We start from the raw sequence: 18,636 nt of genomic DNA on the forward strand, positions 1-18,636 counted from the left end.
CCCTTCCCTACTCTCTAAAAAATAATTTTTTTGGAAAAGAACATTTCCTTTGGTAATCAATTACATTTTGATGAAGAGGCACTAAATTCACTCTGGGACATTTCCAACCTGTTTCCTTGTTCCTCAATCTGCTCCTGTCGATCACACAAAACTGAAGAGCTCTGACTCCGCTGGAGTTCAGTTCACGTTTGGATTTCCAATCATTCCGAGCAACTCAGGGAGAACAGGCTTGTCAGAAACACCTTGCTCTTCGACGCAGCCCTGCTCCACGATGCAGCCCTGCTCCACCCCGGAGCCCCACTTGAAACTCAGGTGGCACTGGAACCCAGCCACCGGGTCTTAACAAACCCCGACAGGGCAGCCCCTCTGGGCGCTCGGTAACCAGGGGCTCCGCTGACACTGACACAGAGACTGACCACAGTTCTGTTGCCATGTGGGCTCTGAGCCCAGCCTCACAGCAACACAACTGACCGGGCTCAGGGCAGAGAGAAGCCCTCAAACTGCAAATCTCAGGAACGAGCAAGACGTTGATTGCTCCAGCTGCTAACCTGCCAGCAGAGAGGTGATCAGGAAAACAAAACTCTAAGCCCAGAAGCCACAGCAGAAGCACCCAGCAGAGGTCTGGCTCCCGACGACACAACTCCCATTCAGTGCCAGGCCTCTCCTCAGGGCCTGTTCCCCTCCCTCTGAGCAGCCAGGTCCAGGCCCTGAGCAAGGCTCTTCTCCCTCGCCCCATACCCTCACTCTCCACCCTTCTCCTCAAGCAGGCTGGGCGAGGGGTGCAGGGAGGGCCCAGCCTGGGAGGGAGTGTGTCCTGCAAGGTGGGGGATGGGCTAGTTCTGCACAGCCACACCAGCCCAGGCTTCGCCCCCAGGCCCCTCAGAAAACTGGAGGATGAGAACACAGCCCATGCCTGGCTGGAAAAGGCCTGAGGCCTCTGCCCTATCATTGGATGCTGTCTTTGGAAACCTGCAGTGTGATTTCTGGAAAGGCCAGTAAAATGACCCCTCCTAGCATGTGATGACCTGCAGAGCTCAAAGCAACCCACTGGGAGGTATCGGAAGCAATCCCACGAGTCTTTATGACGGCCCACGAGGTGTGCTCTGCAGTGGCCAGCCCATCTAAGAGCCAGCAGGAAAGGCAGAGACCCTGGGGCCACTGTTCTCCATGTATGGCTTGTGTGTGCACTTATACATGTGCATGTATAGCTCACACACACTTACCTACGGCCCACAGGACAGTGTTGAAGGTATCCATGTCCTCCCGGCCAGAGGCGAGGTCCTTCCAGGTGACCTGAAGCTGGTTGTCCTGGAGCCTCCTCACTCTCAAGGGGGTGCAGCCCCTCAGAAACTGGGTTCCGTGAGAAGCCATGTGGTCTGTGACCAAGGATGACATTTGCTGCGAAGCACAGGAACACATGCTGTGAGGACCAGGTGGCAGTGAACATGCTGCTGCTGATGGCTGGGGGGAGAGGACCTGGCCCCTGCCTTCCTGAAAAGCCCCTGAGGTGGGGGCAAGCGGGGTATGTTCAAAGGAGAGGGTTCCATGCCCCTGCCCCTTCTTCCACAGGGCCCCTCGCAGACCCCATCCCACCTCTGGGTCCCCTGGGTGTTCTCTGTGGAGCTAAGAGCCAGGAGGACGTCTGGCACCCCTCCCCCCACCACCAGCATCAAATCTAAGGACCCCGAGCCCTTCAGTTAGGATGCACTCGACCTTTGGGCTCTTCTTTAGATGCTCATTAACTGTCTCCACTGTGTCCCCGTGGCAGGCACTTGGGGACTCTGCACCCAGTGAAGTGACAGATGAAGGGCAAATGGCACGTGGTGGGCCCAGCACGAAGGGGCAAGTCTCTGCACCACCCAAGCAGGGCGGGGCAGGCCCAGGAGCCGGGGGTGGACCGAAGGCCAGCAGGGATGTGTGCTGGGTGGTAATCTATCTTCTCTTGGGGGGCACAGAGGGTATGACATCTTAACAACAACACCAGACTTGGATTTTAACAGGTGACCCTTCCTTGGAGAGTTTTTAGTTACAAAAAACTCAGCACGCTGCTCACACGGGAGCATCTGCCATCAGCATGGGTGTCTGCGTCCCAGCCGTGTGCGAGGGTAACCTGCACCGTGCGGCCCTGGTGAGGTGGCACTCTGCGCTCTTGCCACCAGCTGTCGGGGCGGCCCACAGCGGGCTCCCTGAGCATGGGGCTGGCACTGCCCCCGTACGGTGCACGTGGAGCTGGTGGGCCTCGCAGGCCGTGCTGGTGCACCGAGCGCTCAGCCCCCACGCCGGGGAACTCAGCGCTCACCCTGGCTCATGGGTGGCATCTCTCGGCCTATGGCAGGTGGCTAGTACTGTGGCCCAGAGCTGCCATCCTCCAAGGTGGCCAGCCAGGGCCTCGCCAGGCTGCCACCTGCTCCCTTGCCTGGTGCTACCCTTGCCTGGCACCCCCCTCCACTGTCGGACCTTGGAGGGGCTTAGAAAGGAGGCGGGGGATAGCACTTCTACAGACATACACCTGCCACTTACTGACAAAATGACCAATGTCTCAGAGGCTGGCCCAGCCTGCCCAGAGCTGCCGCGCACTCCACGTGACAACCCTTGCTTCCACACTCTGGCAGGTGTTTTATATTGTATGAACAACCTTCTCGTTCAACTCCAGGGCCAGTTTCTAAAGACTGAGACACACCCAGCCCACCCCTGCCCCTACCTGGGCTGGGGCAGTTGGGGGACAGCAGAGCCGCAGGGTGGGAGCTGGCCCTGGGCATTACCTGGTCAAAGCCCCGCAGGGGGATGCTGCGGATCATCACAGTGGTGTCCAGCCCGAGCCCGGTGAGGCAGCCGGCACACTCCAGGGCCACGTCTGCAAGGGACAGGCTAAGGAATGCTAACTAGCTGGTCATGACCTTGGGAATCAAGTGGCAAGATCCCCAGGGCCCTAGGCGAGCAGCCCACTCCCCACCAGTCCCCAGCCAGCCCGAAGGAGGTTCCCAACACCAGCCGCAGGGCTCCCCCTGCCCCTACCTCTCACACGCAGTCCAGGATGAGGTAGGGGCTCCCTCTAGCACCCATGGGCCAGGTGGCTTCTGCCTCCACGGGGCGCCTGTCCAGACCCCCTGGAGTTTAACCTCAGCCTCCAGGATCAGGCCCCCTCTGTGGGGCCCGAGTGGTGACAGAAAGGAAACACCCCCTCCGTGAAAGACACAAGGCAGCCGCTTCTGGCCTATGTCCTCGGCCAGCAGCCCCAGTGCTTTCATCTTCCCCTGATGTCCCCCCTCCTGACCCCAGAGCCTCTGGTGGCTCCTCTCCTGACCTCCCCTGGTTCTACTGCTCCTCTAAAGCAAAGGGCCTGAGTGAGTGGGGCTGCTCTCCAGGGAGGATCGCCTGCCCCACGGCTGTGGCCAGCTGGCCCTGCCGGCCCCGACGCTTCAGTGTGTGGCTCAGAAACAGTTTCCAGGAAGCCCTTGCTGCAAAGGTCAGCTTAAAATTGTCCCCTGAGTACAGGCCATCCACCCCAAGTGGTCCTGTAAGTGCCTACTTCCAGGCAGCAGGGCGTACTCTCTGACGAAGGGAGAGCACTGGGGGGCAGGGGGCTCTGGGCACTGAGCCTCCACTCTCAGGACTGTAGGCGCGGCCCATTGTCACCTGCACGCTACCAAAGGATACAGCTGGCTCCAACCACCAACCTGTTAGAGGAATGGATATGGAGAGAAAGCACAGAAGTGAGTCTCACACGGGCCCACCGTCACACACAAGCAGCTGCTCCAAGTGTGGGCTCTGCCGCGGGGACAGGGCCCTTCAGCCTTCAAGTGTGCAAGGCCCTTGGTCAGCTGATGAGTCAGCCGAGGCTGACTGCTCAAATAGCTTGTCCCAAGGCACAAAACCCACTTCCCAGAGCCTGCAGCTGTGAAGTACAACATGACAAACAGGGTCATTGAATCAGAAAATTGCCTGGTGGTGAAGGACATGAGTGGTCGATGACAAATCAGCACATGTCCCACGAAAGGCCCCGGAAGTGGGACTGACGCAGGTTACGTGGAGATGTTGAGAAAAGCCCGGTCAGAGGAAGCTGCAGTAAGTTCTGCCCTGGGGTCTCTCTGGACCTCCTGAAGCCAGGGTGCAAACAAAGAGATGCTTTGCAGAATGAGGAGGGGACCAGACACTAGCGGGGGGGCTATGGGAAAGCATCATCTACAGGCAGAACAGTCTTGGACCATGGAGGGCCAGGCTGGAAGGCCGACACCTGCGTATCCAGCCCCAGCACACACAGGCCCAGGGCCTGGAGATACAGCTCCTCAGAGCAAGGAAGAAGGGACCTGGGCAGAGGGACAGACAAAGGACACTGGGATCTGACAGAACCATGTAAAATATCTGCCACAGCAGTGTGAATCCTCTCCTGTAATTCAGCTCCATGCTCCGTGTGCACACACACACACTTGCACGCATGCACACACATGCACACATGCACGGAACCTGACGCAGAATGAAAACTCCCAGCCTGGTAGGCGACATGTGGGTGGGCTTGTCAGATCACTCCTTCAGCCTTTGAACAAGAGGAGGTGATGTAAGGATGGATAAGCCCGATGTCAGCTCTAATCCGGGCAGGTACTAATGATATAATTCCATTTCAAGAAGTGGCGTATCCCGTGGAACGCTCCCGCAGGTGCCCTGTGAGAAGCAACTGGCGCATGGCTTCTTCTCAGGAGCTGGAGGCGCAGCCGTGGAGACACAGCTGTGGGCTCAGTGCAGCAAGCTCAGCACAGGAGGAAGCCGCGGGGGACCCATGCACCCGTGTGGTATCACATACATATATCTGTGCATAGGTATATTTCCAAAAGTGACAAAACCTAACTTAACTTCTTTTGGACTTAATGCATATGGTAAAGGTATAAACCTTTGAGATACGAAATTACGATACGAAGTCACTGTGATAACAAGTCACAGTGACCAATGCAGGCCCTGGCCAGCCAAGGGAGGACAGCAGTGCCAGCAGCATCACAAGTCAGGGGACTAGCTTGTTGGACCTGGGGAGAAGGGGATGAGTGAGGTTCTGAGGGCTGGAAACACCCCAAAACGAGGGCATCGGCCCACGCCGGAAGTTGCCACCCGCACCTTGGAGCCTGAGTCAATTTTCCATGTGTTCTGGGCAGTGTTTCTCCCTGTGCCTTTCAGTGTGTGAAGGTATAACTACAGTGGGATTAGCCTAATCGCAGGGCAGGCTTTCTTGTTCAAAATCTGAACGGGAGGAGGAAACAGAAACAACAGCCTTAATTCAGACCCATGAAGCCCTGGCTTAAAGAGCTCTCCATCTGCCTCTCGAGCTTGAAGGCCCCTGATCTGCTCCCCAAGGGAAATACCCACACAAAGTGAGGGCCTCACGGCAGGCACCTGGCCCCTTGGCAGTCCTGCCAGCGCAGGAAATGCCAAACGGGCCCCAGGGAGGCAGCACAAGGGGCGGAGGACCTGAGGCCTCCTCGCAGTGTGGGCCAGCCCCATCCCACCCTCGGGGCCTGTTGCTGGGCCCACGTTCACCAGGCCAGAGCCTCTACCCTCTGGCTCCATAATGGATGCCACCTCAAGGCTCTGACACTGTAACTGCTGCCACTCTGTGCAGGTGTCTTCCTCAGCCCGAGCCCTACGCCTCTCAGTGCCAGGGACATGCTCAGGGAGATAGATGGTCAGCGGTGCTTTCAGCCGCATAGCCAAGTCCAGGCAGTCAGCTGATCTCCCTTTGCTGCATGTAAGGATGTCACACTAAATGAATAAGGGAATTAAACAGAAAATGGGAAAAAAGCAGCAGCGAGTTTTCCTACATTTACAACCGTGGTTCTTTGCAAAATAAAATTTATGTTCCTCTCCCTTGTTAGGAAGAGAGAAAAATGATTACAGTACCTAATCAGCCACCAGACTTAAGAAAGGCCAGACAAAAGCTCCTTCTACGACCAGCTCTGGGAGGCAGCATTAAATCAGCCTGAGTTACAGAAACGCTCCCTGCTTCACTCTCCCTGGGGCCCGAGGACAGAGAGGGTCAGGCTGTGTAGCAGCCACAGGACAGGGCAGAGTCCGGGCTGGCACGCAAGCTGGGCAGCTGCAGGACAGGTCGGTCAGCTCCTCAGTCTGTAAACCCTCAAGGGGACCTAGGCTACCCGAGTGGGCAGTGGGGGCCATGGCGTCCTGGTTCTTGTCTGGAAATAGCAGCTCTGTTGCCTGGTGGGTCCAGCATGGAAGAAGGGCTGCCCCTGGGTGTCTCCAGTCTCATTAAAGCCCCCTTTGCCATCAGAGGAAGGGTCGACATTGAAGTCAGCCTGGAGCTCTAGTTCTGAGTCCAGGTCTGCAGACAGCTGACCTCAAAACATGGAGTGAGCCCCAGGCAGGAGGGCTGCCCAGCAGGACCACACAGGGCTTGAGCACCTCCTCTGAAACTCCCCGTGTAAGGCTGTGCACCCCCTCTGCACCCCCATTTCCTCCCCTGGTGGTGGACAGCTTCCCAAAGTGGCTGTTATTCCCTTGTCCATTCCTTCCAAAAGGGCTCCCATGGGCCCAGAGAACCCTGTCCTTCCTCCAGAATCATCCACACATCTTCAACCCATCCTGGATTTTCACAGAAAAATTAAGAAACAAGAATAAAGGAAAAGGCAAATGAGCTGGACACAGAGCTGGCGTTCGGGCAGCGGAGCAGAAGAAGCCAAGCTGTGCAGTCCTGCCTTAGGCCTTGCACACGCTGGCCTGGCTTCGCCTGGCTTCATGGGGTCCTGCTCATGAACTTGGGAACTCACATTGCACTTGCTAGAGTCTTCTACATGTGATGCGTCACCTCCGGGGGTGTCCAGAGGGGTGCCCACCTGTGTAGTGAGGGTGTTGATTCTGTTTTCCACCTGCTGGGCTCTGGCTTGGCCGGCCCCCTCTACCATCAGGCCTCCTCGGACCTGGGCACAAGCTAAGAAGGAAAGGGGGCTCCTCACACGTCCATGAGGCCAGGACACCACTGTGGACACGGAGGTCCAAGGAGCAGCAACGGTAGCGTGGAGCAACTGCGGGAGGCCGAAGGCAGCAGACCCCACCGCGGGCTCCACTGCCAGATCTGAAGCTGCTGGTCCTTGTGCCCCAGGCAGATGCACCCTGGAAGAAGGTCCCAGCTGCTGCCCACGTCACATCACCCAAGAGAAAAGAAGAGAGGGAGGCCAGCATAGGCCGCAGAATCCACGAGAAACCTGGGGCTGGGTGTGCCCACCCGAGGCCTCCAACAGGCCTTGGGGAGCGGGTCATTGGACACGGCGCCCGTTGGAGGAGGCCAGGCACACTGGGCACTCTTGGCCACCAGCCTGGCCTCCTTGATGGGGCCAAGTAGAAACGTCCCACCCGGTGACGGGAGGCACTTAGGGCCAGGGGGCAGCCCTCAGGTCCATATTAATTTCAGCTCCATTTTAAAGGCGAGTTAAAATAAACACGGGGAATATTTATAAGGCAAATAAATCTGGCAGAAACAGCCCCTCCAAGTGTGAGCAGAGGCCTCCCCCTCAGCCCCAGCCCAAGCTGATAAAATACAGAAATGCTACTGTAGACCCTGCGGGCTTATTTTGACTGCGCGGAGGAATGTAACATGTAAACACTGCCTCCCATATCACACTGTTACAACTTGCATTAACAGCACCGGACAAAAGCTGCATTTTCACAGAAGCATCGTACAGGGATATATCTCCAGCTTAATTTTTTAAAAAAACCATTTCCTCACATAAATCATGCTCACAACGAAACGGGTGACTGATACATTGCAAACACTTTTTTTCTTAAACAATAACATACCTAGATTCCTTCTAAACGAAAGAGCTTGTTTAAAAAAAAATCTTCTAATTTTTTTTTTTTCTGAAGAAAATAAACACTGCAGTTTCTTTCCTGACCAAAATATCTGGGGCCGTGTCTTCCTGGCCAACTGGGCCACTGCCCCCAGCACAGAGCCTCAGAGGAGCAGCCCAAGCCAGAGCCACCTTGCTGAGTGCCACCGGTACCCACTGCACCCGGGCCTCCCTCCCTAGCCTGGCCTGAGGTCGATGCCAGGCATTCCCGCCAGTGTTTCAGGAAAACCAGAGTCGAGAGCCAGAGCAAGACAGGGACTCACTCAACTCTGGAAGGCGCTTTCAGGCTGGCTGGAGGGTCCGGGCGGGCAGTGACCCTGGACTCCAGCGTCCCGGTCTCCACCTCACCATCCCATAGATGAGTTGCAAACACCAAAGAACACAAAAGCAAGTCTGCAGGTTGGAAGCCCTAAGGGAAAATATAGGAGCTTTTTTTCAAAAACAACCTTGGGGGTGGTACAGGCCTTCCTGAACATGCAATAAATCTAAAAGCCATTAAGTGTAAAAAGAGATCTAAGTTACATTAAAAAAAAAAAACACACAACAGTTGTACTTTGCACAAGTTAAAAGACATGACGAGCTGAGAATGCCTACAACGTAAACGACATGGGAGCACAGCCCTAATATGCAGACCAGCTGGAAGACAGGAGAGAGATAAGCGCGGGGAAAGAAAAACCAGACGGAAAGCAGGCCGAGGACCACGCTGATGATTTACACACGTGTGCACACACAGATATTCACACACAAACTCACAGACAGATGCTCAATTTTAAATGGCCGATAAATGCACAAAAACATAACTAATAATAGCAAACACAAATAAAACCAGGTCATGTTTAACCCGCTGAAGAGTCCAAGATAAAAGAACAGAAACCCAGAAATGATGCATAAAGTGGAAAAAAGGATAAATGTGACCACATAAAAATTACAAGATTCCTGCTTTAAAAACTATCTCCAAGTCAAAAGACAAACCACAACCTAGGGGACCAGTGGAAGGTGACAAACAGGGACATGAACCTGCGAACCTACGTGAGCTTGAGCGAAGATGCAGGGAGGGACCCAGAAGAACCTCAGGCAGAAGGAACTGCAGCTCACCTGGCGGGAGCAGGAGAGGCCCCTTTCCATGTTGTGCTTATGGAAAAGCTGTGCTCACACGGGGAGGAGGGGGCAGCAGGCGGAAATGCACAGGGCGCAGCCCACCAGGATGTACGAAGGTGTGAAGGGCACCTGCCCTGGACCCAGGGTTTCTACTTGTGAAAACACCCTGACAGGTACAGGTAATATATAAGAGGCACACCAAAGGTTTCTCGTTGCAGCATTTTATAACAATGAACAAGAGAAACTTGTGAATGGTGGAAAGATAAATAAAAAATAAACTACACCGTATCCATTGAAGGGAGTCCAGCCTCAGTCCTGAACAAAGATACTTCATGAACAGGAAATGATGTTGGTGAGCAGAGCACATGACATGCACACACACTCCCCATGCACACAACACATGCGCACACGCCGCCACACACGTATAGTTGTGCACACACGCCTGTCCACCTCTGGACATGCCTTTCCTCCCTTATTTTCTTGTAGGCTGGTCCCAAGGCAGCAGAGTGCTGCTGACGACCAAGCCTCTGCCGCCCTCTGGTGGTCTTCCTGGCCCCTGTGAGCATGAAGTCCCCTCCACAGCCCACAGGCAGGACTGTCAGGACCTAGAACAGACAGCTCTGTGGATTTGGAAATGAACTTCTTGCATAAAACCACACACACGCCACAGGTCTCCTTTCCACAACTGGGCTATAATTTCTGAGGCCTCTGAAGCCTTCTTTGCTAGATCTCAGGGAAGACCACGGTGCGATCCAGGTGAAAGCGGGGGTGGTTGATTGAGGCCAGAGGGGCTGAGGGGTTTTCTGACAACCTGAACCTCTTTCCTTCCTTAAATCCCCCCGACTGATGTTTTGACAGGACCCCAAGGCTCCTGGGAACCCGGTTTGAAAACCGATGCCCTAGACAATAAATGTCCGACTCGCTTTGTGACACACACACCATCATTTTCAAGACAGTCACAGGATGTGTCAACAACCCCTCCGAGGGACACAAGTCACGGGCGTTCTGTCCTCCTCTCAGGGAGACGGGAAAGAACGCGCACGACCCGGATGGATACTTCTGAAGAACAAAGAGCAACCCCACTCAGGCACACGCCAGGGCTTACGTTTTCCCAGGGGACTCCTTCAGCCAGAAGATGTCATCGCTTGTGATTCCATGTTCCAAGGCGCCTTCGATCTACCCAGAAAAAAGGACCCATGTGAGAAGAGTATCACGCGACCCACCCTGGAGACTCCCTCAAAGGGGGAGCCCATCTTGTAGACACAACACGAGCAGACCACCCCAGCCCACTTGGGGGCGCCCTTCTCCGCTCCACAGACTTCAGGTTGTCCGTCTCTAGGGACCGGTGACCTATCTACATCTAACTCGGTGTGCAGTCTGCCCAACGAGAGAGCACCGAGGTCTCTGTGGCTGTGCGAGGTGACCCGGGAGCCAGGGTACAGCCAGCAGCTCTTTCCTCTCTGCTTTCCAGGGCCCCTGCCTTCACCCAGGCGCAGGGCTATGGGGGGTGGGGGGAGCAAGCCAGCTCCCAGAGTGCTAGGCTGACGTCTGGATGCGAGCAGGCACCCTCGAGGGAAAGCACAGGTGGGCCCTGTGGCCAGGAATTGTACCGATTGCCCGTGTCCCAGCGGGCCCGGGTGCGGGACTGCTAAGCAGGCGGGGAAGACATGAGGATGAGTGTCCTCCGAGGCCTGTGAGAGTAAGATGTGCCGCCGGAGAGGAAATGGATTTCAAACAGTTTATGATTCCAATTGGCAAAAAAAATAAAGTCAGGAATTTCTTGGGTTTGCTGAAGGAAAACGGAAAGGTCTGAAAATCAAAGGGACCAAAACACAAAAACGCCTTGGCAGGCATCCAGGGGGGCGGCCAGAGGGTCATCCTGGGCGAGGTGTTGCAGAGCGGAACAGCCAGGACCGGGACCTGCCGCTCCTGCCACGTTTCCCTCCGGGAGAACAGGGACATCAAGTGCTGCCCAGTGGAGGTCCAGCAGAGTGGAGCCAGGCCAGTCCCTGCATCGGGCACCCTGGCATGGGTATGCAGCTCTGCCTGGTGCCTCAAAGGAACTGAGATGACTCCCAGGCTCCCGGGAGCTGACGGTGGCCTTCGTGGGCGTTAGGCAGAACCAACATGGGCCTGGCTGCTGGGTGAGGGGTCACTGAGAGTGACCCGCTTTGCCCCTGTCAGCTGCAGTGACCTTGAACAATGGTGCCCTGCCATCCCACAGAGGCATGCAGCTCGCCAAAGGGCCAGCCCTGTGCACAGCTCCCTGGTCCCCTCTGGAGGCTGCTCTTGCTGGCCTGATGGCAGAAGGGCAGGTCCAGGAGCCTCTGAGGACCGGAGTACGCTTTTTCCTCAGTGCCCCACTCCCAGAGAAAGCACCAAACAGAAACCAGAGGTTCGGGACCTAGGGGTCTGAGGAGGAACAGAACTATTCCTTGCTCTTCCATCCGTGATCCACCTGGGTCTAAGTAGGAAGCAGGAGGGGCCCCCAGGCCCGTGGGGCCTGTGGGTTGTGCTCATAGCTGTGGCCCATGTGGAGGCTCAGCTTGCGGCATCCATTTCCTGGGCACCCTGGGAGACCCTCGAGGATGAGACCTCAGCCAAACAAACCCCTCTGTCCTCCCTTCCTGCTTTCCATTCCCCCTCACCTCACCTGGGGCCTTTTCCTCAGCTCTGCCTTCCTTATCAGGAGAAGGACAGAGAAGCCACACATAAGGGTAGGCCAGGAGGGGACGTCAGCAAAACCGGTGTGGACTGAGGACCTCCCGAAGTCCACCCCTCCATAAAAACAACAAAAAGAACTGGCAAAAATAATCAGATTTGACTTTTTCATAACACTGGAAAAAGTGCCTTCACTGAAGGCCTGTGGCAACACAGGGAACATTAAGTCAAGAAAAATGGCCAAAACTTAGTAAGAATGGTAAGTTTTGTGGAGTCTGAACTCACTCCAGTCCCATCCCCCACCTCAGTGGCAGCCTTGAAAAATGACAGTATGGAGAGAGCAGAACAGAGCTGGAGCTGTTCAAAGCTCCTTCCCAAAGAGCAGCCATTGGCTGACCTCACTGGGGGTTCCCTGGAAGACCCCACTCGATCGGCTTGTCTTCATCTGGCCTCGCCTGAACTCGCCCCGTGCTGAAAGCCTCTCCCTGGGGAGGACTTGCCCCATGACTGAACATCACGGCTGCCTGGAGTGATGAATAGCGGTGGACGCACGCAACAGACGAACCAAAAGCATAAAAGGAAAAGCTGAGGAATGCGATGTCCATAGGGGCTTTGGAAAGCTCCAACATATTCCCGGGGTCTAGATGGCCAGGCACAGGCACCTGGGAGAGGCCTGGCGTGGTCCCAAGCTCTCGCCTCTGGCTGACCTCAGGCTCGGCACAGGCAGGAAGTGAGGGCTAAGGCAGAGTTTCTCCCACCTGGCTGAGTGTTGAAGCCTCAAATTGCCCACTGGGGCCCTTGGTGAAGGCAGGGAGATTTCTCAGTTCCGGGTATTTAAGGAAATCTCTGTCCAGTCATTAGCTGACTACTAAGCTAACTGAGCAGAGAATTCAGTGGCCTCACACAACAAAGAATAAAAACTTCACGAAATCAGTTCAGAATAATCAACCAACAGCAATAAACAAAATCCTGCGGTGGGGATGGATTCTGATTTCCAGAGTTAACATGTTGCTTTATTTGAAAAGTTCCATTATCAACCAAAAAATAATGTAAGACGTTCAAAGAAACGAGAAAGTATGACCCTCATACACTGCGGGTAGGAATATGAAATGGTGCAGCTGCTTTGGAAAACCGTCTGGCAGTTCCTCAAAAGGTTGAACATAGAGTTAACATAAGACCCAGCAACTCCACTCCTAGATATATGCCCAAAAAAGCGAAAATTTAAGTCCACAGAAAAACTTCCACACAAATGTTTCCAGCAGCATTACTCAGGAAGGCTAAAAGTCCCCCAGAGGTCCCCAGAGGTCCCCCAAGGGACGGGCGGACGAGCAAAATGCGGCACGCACACAACGCAGTATTATTCCGTCACACGCAGAAATGAAGTTCTGACGCGTGCTACCCCGTGAGCCAACCCTGAAGACATTACGCTAAGGCAGGAAGCCAGTCACAAAGGCCACACCTTGTGTGATTCCATTTATGTGAAATGTCCAGAACAGGCAAAGCCACAGAGACAGAAAGCAGACCAGCGGTTGCCAGGGACTGGGGGAAGCGGGAAGTAGGGAGTGACTGCTAAGGGGTACAGGGGGATTCATTTTGGGGTGATGAGAATGTTCTAGAATGAAGGAGTGGTGATGGTGGCACAGCTGTGAAATACCCATTGAACCGTACCCTTTAAATGGGTGCATTTTATGATATGTGAATTTTACGCCAATTAAAAAAGAAAACTTGGGTTCTGGCCAGGTGGCTTAGTTGGTTGGAGCGTCATCCGATAAACCAGAAGAGAGACGGTTCGATCCCTGATCAGGGCACATAACTACCTTTCGGGTCAATCCCGGGGCGGGGAGGCGGGGGACATGGAGGACAACCGACTGACGTTTCTCTCTCCCTGTCTGTCTGTCTGTCTGTCTCTCTGTCTCCCCTTTCCTCTCTCTCTAAAATCAATAAACATATCCTCAGGTGAGGATTAGAAAGAAAAAGATTTGGGTTTGGAGGAGGAAGAGCAAGGCTTAGTTACATCCTGGAGGTTCCAGCGTTTTGAGGCCGACTAGAAAACGAGGAACGACAAAGGAGACAGGACGAGCGACACTGAGACAAAAGGAGGGGGGACCCGGCAGAGTCCCAGAAGCCGGCAGAAGAATGAATTAACGGCTCTCAGGACTCAGCGGTGTGGGGGTCCCAGTGACTGGATTCAGCAGAGCGGATTCAAGAGAGAATTGGGAAACAGAAAGTAACTGTGAGCACAGAAAAAAAAAAATTTAAAGAAGAGAGAGTGGGGAGTCCTGCTGGCAGGGGAAGCGTGAGCGTAAACAGTGTATCACATGAGCCCGAAGACCAGGAACTCGGCCAGGGCGCGGGGGAGGCTGTGTTTTGAGGACACTCACGTGTGTGGGGTACCTTGGCCGCCCTCCAGTAGCGATGACGATGTGCTCAGCTGAAAGCAGAGTCTGAGAAGAAACCGAGAAAGCCACAGTCAAACCGAGAAGCCACAGTCAGACAGGTCACCCACGCAGAGGACTCGAAGCCAGCGGGTACCCCAGGGCAGAGAGTGTGGACCCTGTGGAGCGGGGAGGCCACCAAGGGTCCAGGGGACAGGCAGAAGGGGGCAGGAAGATGTCCTAACTCCAAGCACTTCATAGTTTACCAAGCACCCAGCAGGTGTCTGTCTGGTCACCTGGAATCCTCTCAAAACCCTGCAAGGCAGTGATCAATCGCCCACCCTGCTGCCCGGTGGCCCCTACAGCTGGCAGCCTGGTGCAGCGTGAATCGCCCGTTTCTTCCCTCACAAAGGATACGAGCAGCCTCGGGGGAACCGGTCTCATTGACTTGTACTGAGAACAGCACCGAGGCACACAGACAGGTCCAGACTCACCTCTTTCCCGCCTTTTGCGACTCCGCAAACAGTGTGCTCATTAACAAAGCTGGCCTTCAGATTAAAGTACTTGACCTTTCTGCAAAATAAATAAGATTTTGGAACATTTGCTATGCAAATTCAGCATGCCTGACAGGATTAAATAGGGAGCACCGTGTAGGCTGCTAAAATGTGAGTGTGGGCCCACAGGGCACCATCCCCCACCCACGGTTCAGGTGGGGAAGGGAACAGAGCCGGGGAGCATGACAGGGGCAGCCTGCCATCTGCCCTGGGGGTGCCCTGGTACGTGGTGACCACGACTGTGGGGCAGGGACGGAAGCCAGGTGAGTGCAACCCTGAGAGCTCAAGTCCAGCCCTAGAGTGTGATGACAGAAGTGGCTGGGCGCCCCCTAGGGTCAGTCCTTGTCACCTAGGCACCTTCCGACAGGAAGAGGCTCCCACGTGCATCCAGTTACCCCAACACACCCAAACCACCAATTTCCCTCTGGCCAGGGAGAGTGCCCAGGAGGCAGGCATCACCCCCAGGCTTCAGGGAACCGTGAGGCCAGGAGAAGGGGTCCAACGAGAGCAGAAGGGTGGTCGGGCGCAGAGTGTGCAGAAGCACCTGCCCCCCGATGGCAAAGGCTATGCTGTAGTGGTGGCTCTCGGTGACTTGGGTACTCCTTCACTGCCACCCTGACCTCGAGTTCTCCCCAGTGGCTGCCCTGTGCCTCCATGTGCCACCGGAAGCCCCTGCAGGAGCCCTCACTCACCCCGCACCCCATTAGCAGCCGCAGGACACAGACACACAACTCTGTACCAGCCTCCTTCTGCGGGCCGCTCTAGAGCTGGCCCCGTGTCTGGCCTGCTTGGTGCCCCTCAGGGTCGGAGGACAGAAGAATTGGCCGAGCCTGATGCCTCCGGAAAACTGCACTGGGGGACACTGAGCCCATTCTGAGAAGAAATGAGACCATGTGGCTTAGCCCCCTGGGGGACCGCTGGGGAAGCCAGGCCAGCAGCATCCAGACTCAGCTTTCTTGGGTTAGAGGGCACAAAACGCCCAGGAAGACCCCTTGGGACCAAGTTAAGGATGCTCAGAAGGGGGCCACCAGGCCTCCGAGGGGGACCACTGTCTCTTCCATGACCCACATGGGCCCAGGGCAGAACTGGACAAGGAGCAAAGTTTAGCCCGAGCCAAGTACAGATGCAGGCACCTCTCCTGGCAGCTGTCGGGAGGGAGGATGTTCAGTGGGAGGAAGCGTCAGCACCCAGGCCACAGACCCCAAAGGGCTGCTAGGGCCTGGCGCTCTCAGGCTAGAGTGATCACGTCAGACATTTGCTCTAGCACGCAACGCTGGCCCCTCACCACAACCAGGGAGTCACCAGCGTGTGACAAAGCATGAGGTACACAGTGTAGAAGGTGTGAGATGAGGAGTGGGGTTCACAGTGCGTAACTGGGGGGTGGGAGGTGAGGAGGGGGGTTCACCGGGCAGTGCCTTGCCTCTCGATTGCACCAGCTAGGGTGGGCTCACTTGGCTCCCCCCACATAGCTGTGGTTGGCCCCTGCAGGAAAAGGTCTGCCACTCGGGGAAGGGGCTGTCCAGTTGGGTGGCCCTCGCCATGCCCCCATCTGGCCCTCGTGCCCTCAGCCCCGAGCACCCCTGCTCCTTGGCCCCAGCCCTGGCCACTCCCCTAACCTGCCCCTCCTGTTTTTCTGCTCTGAGCTCTGCTGGTGCCGCACTGCAGGGCGACTTCCACTCCCAGGCTGCTCGCCTGTCAGCTGCTTGTCTGCACGCTCCCTCCTAGGGGCAGCAGGGCCTCTCGCCTTACAGCTGCCAAGCCCCCCATGAGTAAGGGCTTGTCAAGGAAGGAAATGACCCAGAGGAGGCCAGGGGACCGGGTGAGGCTTCAGTACCTGTCCTGCAGCTGGACACGGTGCCCCCAGTTCAGGGACTTCACGTGGTTTTGAACGGCTTCTGCCATCTTCCTCCTGTTATTGCACAGAACAAAACATTAAAAGCCGCCACAGACGTGGCAGCTGTAGAGTCCCACACAGACTGCCAGATGCAAAGGGTGCGTTCACAGAAACACCAAGAAAGGAAGGTGTTTCGCAAAGTGGTAAAACATGATGTCTCTCCCCATGGCCACCACCTCTGGCATAGGCCTGGGGCTGTGGACCGTTCAACTCAGGGGAAACATGGGAAACCTGGCCACAGTGGCCCGGACACAGCAGTAGCCCTGTGTCCAGGTCATATGGGAACTGCAAAAGGGCCTGTGCGTAGTAGCTCTGAGTGGATTAAACTCCACCTGCTCAACCTGAAACGGCTCCCAGCCACAACCAATGGCCTCTGGGTAAGGTCATCCTCTGTGAGGGTTCCTGCACACTACTGGACCTCTAGCAGCATACCAGGAGGCCACCCAGCAGATGTAGCTGTGCACACCTCGCCCTACCCTGTGGTGATAACCAAAAATGTCTCCAGACCTCGCACTGGGTTCGAAGCCCCACGGGACGGCACACTCCCCTGAGGGCAAGCAGATGAACGAGCCCCTCCTCCCCCATGAGAAGCAGAAAAGCACTGGAACAGCTGGGCTCCTCACCAGTCATGGGGGACCTGCTGGGCCACCTCCCAGCCGTAGTTGGGCGCGTCTCGGATCAGGCCCCCCAGCAGCGCGGCCTGGTGCATTAGCTTCTTGGGGATGCAACCGACATTCACACAGGTGCCGCCAAGGCCCCACTTGGTGCCTGGTATGTTGAGAAGAGCACATTTAGCTTTATATTCAGGCGACTCTGGAGGCTTTCCTGTTCTATGGTTTAGAATTCTTGACCTTGTGTGTGTGACTCAAAGATGGCCCAGGTGGCCCTGCTGTATGAACGTGTTCAGAGTTGTTTTTAAATAAGAACGAGGAACTTTAAAGTAACGGCAGATTATGGGAGACACAGGACACTCTCTGGAGACTCTGGAAAGCAGGGGGTGACTGGCTCTGGGCCCAGCCACCCTCTGGACCAGGAACTGCCCTCTCCCATCCCTTTCTGCAGGGCACACGGCTCCAGTCAGGGGCTGCTTACCTCGGGGGGAAGGCTCCACGTAGTCTACCACGGCCACCTTCTTTCCCAGCTGAGCAGCTGGAATGACAAGAGAAGAGGGCAGGTGGGCACAACTGGGGAGTTGCTTTGGGGCTGGGGACCTCAGGGGCCTATGTGACCCAGAAGAAGGTGGGAAAGGACCAGGGCCAGTGGTGCCCACCAGCTGTGCACCCTGGTTTCCCCCTAACTCCTGCCACCCAGCTGTGCTGCCCATAGGTGGGAACCCTCTTCTGGACCCAGCTCTCCCTCGCCTCCCACCCCACTTGGTGCCAGGCCTAGAAATTCAGCAGGAGTCCAGTGCCCACCGAAGCCCAATGCCCACCTGAGACCAGTGCCCACCTTAAGCATGCTAGGAGGCATCAAAGGAGTGTCCACTCCCCAGAAGAGGCCCTGGATTTGCCAGGCCCTCTCAGTGGACTTGCTCCCTCCTCTACTCCCTGACAGACACCACCACATGGGCCCTCCGCCCATGGTCTACCTGCATCAGGACCCCCTGGCGGGGCCTTTGCTATCTCACTCTCAGAATGAGGACACCAAAGCTCAGGAGGAGTGAAACAGCAGGGCCAGGGCCCCCAACCCCCAGAGCAGAGACACCACCCAGGCTTCAAACCGCAGCCCTCCCTGGAGCCCCCCGGCCTCCCCGCTGGCTGTCAGCAGGTTCCCCTGAGCCACGAGTCCCAGGTTCCGAGGCCGAACCTGACACAGGTTAGCCAGAGCTAACCGCAGGATTCCCCCGGGCACTGCTTCGGCCAACCCGAGGCCCCTGGATTTGGCTGCCTCAGAAGGCACGCCTGACTTGCACGTCATGAGCTACGGTGTTCCAAATGCTACGGGGCATGCTCCATTTGTGGCTGCCAGTTAGAACAAGGCTTTAGAAGACTTCATTTAAAAACCCATTTGGCTCAAGTAATTAACGATGGGACTCCAGTGCCAGATTTTAAAAGCTCCAGCCAAGGGGACTCATCAAACATACCAATGGCCAACTCCCAGGTCTGCCTGCGATGGAGCAGTGGGGACCAGATGTTCCCTCCCACTTGAAACAAGCAAAAATCCAGACAAAGGATGTGATATGATGGGTTTCAGGACACTGGACATCAGAA

The 18,636-nt window shown here is 55.9% G+C and overlaps 1 protein-coding gene across 4 annotated transcripts in view; it reads right to left on the reverse strand.

Annotated features, from left to right (window-relative positions):
* The window catches only part of TXNRD2 (thioredoxin reductase 2), a 47,052-nt gene that overhangs the window by 18,990 nt on the left and 9,426 nt on the right, over window positions 1-18,636 (reverse strand). For all 4 annotated transcript variants that reach the window (XM_045192790.2, XM_024557287.3, XM_045192789.3 and 1 more), the window contains exons 3-11: window positions 17,519-17,575; window positions 17,050-17,194; window positions 16,367-16,441; window positions 14,473-14,551; window positions 13,985-14,047; window positions 10,048-10,118; window positions 3,658-3,677; window positions 2,763-2,854; window positions 1,224-1,398 (exon numbers count right to left, since the gene is read on the reverse strand). In XM_045192790.2, coding sequence (XP_045048725.2) covers window positions 1,224-1,398; window positions 2,763-2,854; window positions 3,658-3,677; window positions 10,048-10,118; window positions 13,985-14,047; window positions 14,473-14,551; window positions 16,367-16,441; window positions 17,050-17,194; window positions 17,519-17,575 — 777 coding nt within the window. The remainder of the gene's footprint in view (window positions 1-1,223; window positions 1,399-2,762; window positions 2,855-3,657; window positions 3,678-10,047; window positions 10,119-13,984; window positions 14,048-14,472; window positions 14,552-16,366; window positions 16,442-17,049; window positions 17,195-17,518; window positions 17,576-18,636) is intronic.

Source organism: Desmodus rotundus, chromosome 7, assembly GCF_022682495.2.
Source record: "Desmodus rotundus isolate HL8 chromosome 7, HLdesRot8A.1, whole genome shotgun sequence".
In the NCBI taxonomy this organism is placed as follows: domain Eukaryota; kingdom Metazoa; phylum Chordata; class Mammalia; order Chiroptera; family Phyllostomidae; genus Desmodus; species Desmodus rotundus.